At 42.2% G+C, this 4,543-nt stretch overlaps 1 protein-coding gene across 2 annotated transcripts in view; it reads right to left on the reverse strand.

The window, feature by feature from the left end:
• LOC109304749 (vacuolar protein 8-like) overlaps nucleotides 1–4,543 on the reverse strand; it is an 86,852-nt gene that overhangs the window by 43,176 nt on the left and 39,133 nt on the right. For both annotated transcript variants that reach the window (XM_019527551.1, XM_019527550.1), the window contains exon 9: nucleotides 2,806–2,939. In XM_019527551.1, coding sequence (XP_019383096.1) covers nucleotides 2,806–2,939 — 134 coding nt within the window. The remainder of the gene's footprint in view (nucleotides 1–2,805; nucleotides 2,940–4,543) is intronic.

Here is a 4,543-nt window from a genome sequence, read left to right on the forward strand (position 1 = left end):
CAGTTGGCGACCCATTTGACTGTGTGGGTGTCTATGCCACAGCGCCCCAGTTTCTTAATGAGAACGGCACCCTTGACAGCACCCTTGTTACTTTCCCCTCTAACGCTAACCCAGAGACTTTTAACAGGCCTACCTCCAGTTCTGTACTGGAGCTCTGAGTATAGGCGACTGGTAGGGGGTGCACGGGGGTGCATGTACCCCCCGATGGCTGACACTGATGCTGTCGGTAGGGCTGGTGTCCCCCCTGACAGGGCCACCCCCATCGGCAGCTTCTGTGGGTGCCCCCCTAGATTCAGGAGGCACCAATCACTCATGGCTCTGAGCAAGCACATGGCTCTTTTACATAAAGTCCAGCTCCTCCTCCTCTTCTCCCCTGCCTGTCCTTCCTGAACAGTTTGTACCCATCCATCAGTGTCCCAGTCATGTAAGCTCCCACCACGTCTCTATTATTTCAATAACATCATAATTCCATGACTGTGCAAGGACTTCTCTCTATACCTTCCCTGGTTCTGTCATCTGGTCACCAGAGACCTTGCAATAGCCAGGACAGTGAAATATAAGACTTCTTGTTAAGGAATGAAGGCTCCAGGAAACATTCCAGCAGATCCAGTCCATGGGAACCAAAGGCCAGATTCTTTCTGCCCTCTTGTAAACAAGGTAGTATTTGCAATAATTCAAGCATTACTTCACTAGGTTGTAAAGGTTAGCTTTGTTCTGGGATTTGTTTTCCTATAGCTGTTCCCATGGAGAAGTCTCTAATTTACTCACAATTCATACTAGGCTAGAGGTGAAAACCTTGAAAGATTTGAAAAATAGGGTAGAATAGACATGACAGTGGGCTGGATGGAGAAAGGAGGAGGGCCTGATGGATCAATTGCTTGCCTAGACACTTCACTAGCTGTTTTACATTCACAATGCAAAACAGTGAGTGCCAGTGATATTGGCTCATTAAATAAATGTCCAAATGGAAACACTTCTTTCTGGAGAACAAACCTGGGGATGACATTTCACTTCAAAGTTTCTTGTTTCTGGCCCTCAATTACCTCTTCCCGTTACTGTTGTTGAAGAACTGACCATTCACTTTGGATATATTCAAACTGAATCTCTGCTTCTATTTGATGCTCAGACCTGCTGTGCTTTCATCTGACTGGCTGTTTGGCACGTGTTTCAGAAGCAGGAAAGGGATTGTTTGTGCGTGAATGCAGGGTTTGAACAGCAAGAACTACCTTTCTTGGTTAAAGTAATTACTTCATTACTATGGGCAAAAAAGTGGATACATTTGTTCATGCTAAGTAACACCTTGCTTAACAAGTAAGCCCACTGACATAGATTATTTAACTTGTAAGCTCTTTGCAACCAGGACTGTTTATGTGTATAGACTACCTAGCACAATGGGGCCCTGATCCCTGCTAGCACAACACAAAAAGCTAATAAGCATATTGTCTTTGAAAAACATTTTGTCTTCAGGCACTGCTCTGATAATGTGTCTCTTCTCTTTTCCCAGAGCACCATTGAATTGGAGGCATTCATTTTGCCCATGCTATACAAGACTGATTTTTTTCTTTGTTTTACATAAAGCACTGGGTTCCTGTGGGAGTTTCAAACCAGCACAAATCTATTCCAGTTATCAATCACTAAAAACACCTAATCTGACTAGTTATGGCTCAATTTATCTTGTCAGTACTGTATAATGCTAGATCATAAGAAGGGTTTTCACCTTTTTGCATTACACTCTTAAATGCTGTCTTTAAAGATTACTACTAGTTTTAAAAATCTTTTATTAAAATTTCCTTTCGAATATTACTTAGGATGCCATTAATGACTGTAATAACTTTTGGAGGACTAAATTTCACTAGCCTATGCTTTGTTTACATTTCTTTCTCAATAGACAATGAAAATACAGCAGTCAAATGCCTTTGGTTTATGGTCCATGTTTGTCTTTCAAATGGCATATATGAGCACAAAATTGCATGGTTTATGGTGCTGTTTAACTTAAACAGAGGTGGCCAAACTAACCAAATCCAAACAATTTGTCAACAAACAGATGCTCAAGAAAACTAAGGAAATCTGACTTATGGTGTGAAGTTAAATTGCATTTCTCCTGAGTGGATTTAATCATCATTCAAAAGGCATTCAACTGAAGTGAACTAAGATTACTTTACATTAGAATTAGAGTGTTTGCACAGGGAGTTCATGCGTTTCAACTTCACATCTGTGTCTTAACTTCCCTAAGTGCCTCTGGGGACACTAGTCATAATTGTTATGCCAACCCCTACACCATAAAGCAGCTTCCTTACGTCTGTCTCATTATAAAGTTCTCCCATTGTGCTACTCATCTCCCAACCTAAGAAACCCCTTTGTCCTGAATCACTACTGCAGAAGTGCATGGAATGTGGTGTTGCAATCACAGCATGGGTTGCTTCAGGTGGCCCCAGCATCCGACCTGCCCTTCGGTACAGCTGATCAACAATAAAAGGAACCCTTGTTAAGCTCAATGTCCACTGGGTTCTCCTTACCTACTAACTGGATTCTGCTTACCTACTAACCCCCATCCCAACCGAACAGTACTTAACTCACACAACCTCTGTAACAGTTGGCAAGGTATGACTGCAGTAGCTAAACCATGGTACTTTGGATAAGACCCATTTTTACTTCATACAAAGTGTCTGTATCAGTCATTCATAACATATATTTAATTAACGCCATTACTATAACACCACATGGTAAGATGTATTAAGGGTTTCAACGGAGGCAGTGACCAGAACTGTTCTCCTGACATTGCTTTTGACGTACTGCTACCCTTACCTGGTTGCCTGGGTGTTGGGATAATTTCCAAAGGAGCGCAATGGAAGCTTGCTGAACGTCTGTACTGTTGGATGCAAGAAGGGAGAGCAGCTGGGGCAGGACATCCATAGCAATGATGTCAGCCTGGATGTGCGCTGTTTGGAAAAATGACAAAACAGCTCAGTGGGGCAGAATGCTGTTAGATGGTATGTGGTATGACTATGGCCCAGTCTGAATAAACACTATACAGACTGGTGGCTACATGGGGCTGTCATAATAGATCTTCTGACCTATGCAGGCTAAGCCAAATCCTATTATTGCCAAACTATAAAAAATGAGCTTCATCTGTTCTGCCTCCCTCCCCCATCATAATCTCCAGAGGAATAATACAGACCTAGACTTGAATATGGCTTTGAAAGTGCTTTGGCCTCCTCTGCACTAGTCAAGCAGATGGTGTCTGCAAGGAACTTGGCAAGAACAAGCTGCATTGTAAAGGAGCAGCACTAGGGAGGTGAAAGGTGAGGGGAGCCTGTCTATTCCAGTTTTCTATTGCTTTTGCATTGGTAGGGGGTAGAAAAGCAGGATGCAGAGAGGCAAGGATGATGTGATCTTTGAAATTTTGGAAGAACATTTTAAATGTTCTCATCCTTGTTTTGAGATCTGCAGATTCTGGACAAGGACAGGCCTGATTTCTGTCCCACAGAAGAAGTTATTTCTTTACCTTCTATACAAAGAAGCCAACTAAGTTGTTCTGGGAAAGTCTTAGATATGACAAAACAATGGAACAACTTGTTTCAACAAGAATGAAAATAATTTGGGGAAACAGTCACATGACTTTGAACACATTTACACAGTAGAGGAAGGGCCTTTTTGTCATATCGGGGTAAACACTGGGGCCACTGAAATAAGAAACTTGACAGCAGGCTGAATAGCTGACAGAAAAATGAATGCATCAGAGTGGAGAGCTCTGAAAATGGACTCCTTAGCTGCAGCAGCACAGTATTCAATAACAGAAGTACTACTGAGGTATATATGCCAGGTAACAGTAAGGGAAAGATGCAAAAAAAACCCTTATGAAAATTCCCAAAGATATTTTTAATCAAAGATATTTTTAAATTAAAGATCAAATTTAAAAAGACACCAGATAATGATTTAGAAATCTAATGGAGCACAACGAAGCCTGTGGTAACACAGCAGACTCTGATTTCACTTCAGAGGTATGAGGCATGACTTGTGTAAGAACAGCAGTCATCTAGGGGTGTTTGAGTATGGGATGGGAATAGCTGGCAATCCCCCCCACCCCTGCAGCTCAGGAATAGGTGGCATCTCCAAAGGAAAAAGGAAGGACAGAAAGAGCTGTGATCTAATAAGATCCATGTAGAACTATCAGGGAACCTCTTATACAGCTAGTTATAGTGTTAGCTGGTGCAGAGAAATTAATAATCATAAGTACTTTTAGGGTGCGTCTACATGCAATGCTATGTTGCTGTACCAATGTGCTACAGCCATGTAGCATCCACGGGTGTCTACGCATGGCCAGCAGCTACTTCTCTGTAGCACTGCGCTCCCCCATTATAGCATGTTGCTATGGCAAAGTAGCTGCTAAAAATAACCATGCACCACACTTATGGCACAATATGGGCAGTTATTGCACCGTGCTTTAGTACTTCCAAAAGGAAGTACTAAAGCATGGTGCAGTAACAACATCGCCATAGGGCAATGTGTAGATATGCCCTTACATGCAATTCATCATGAAAAG

Source organism: Gavialis gangeticus, unplaced genomic scaffold (assembly GCF_001723915.1).
Source record: "Gavialis gangeticus isolate Ggan-Ray unplaced genomic scaffold, GavGan_comp1, whole genome shotgun sequence".
Taxonomy (NCBI): domain Eukaryota; kingdom Metazoa; phylum Chordata; order Crocodylia; family Gavialidae; genus Gavialis; species Gavialis gangeticus.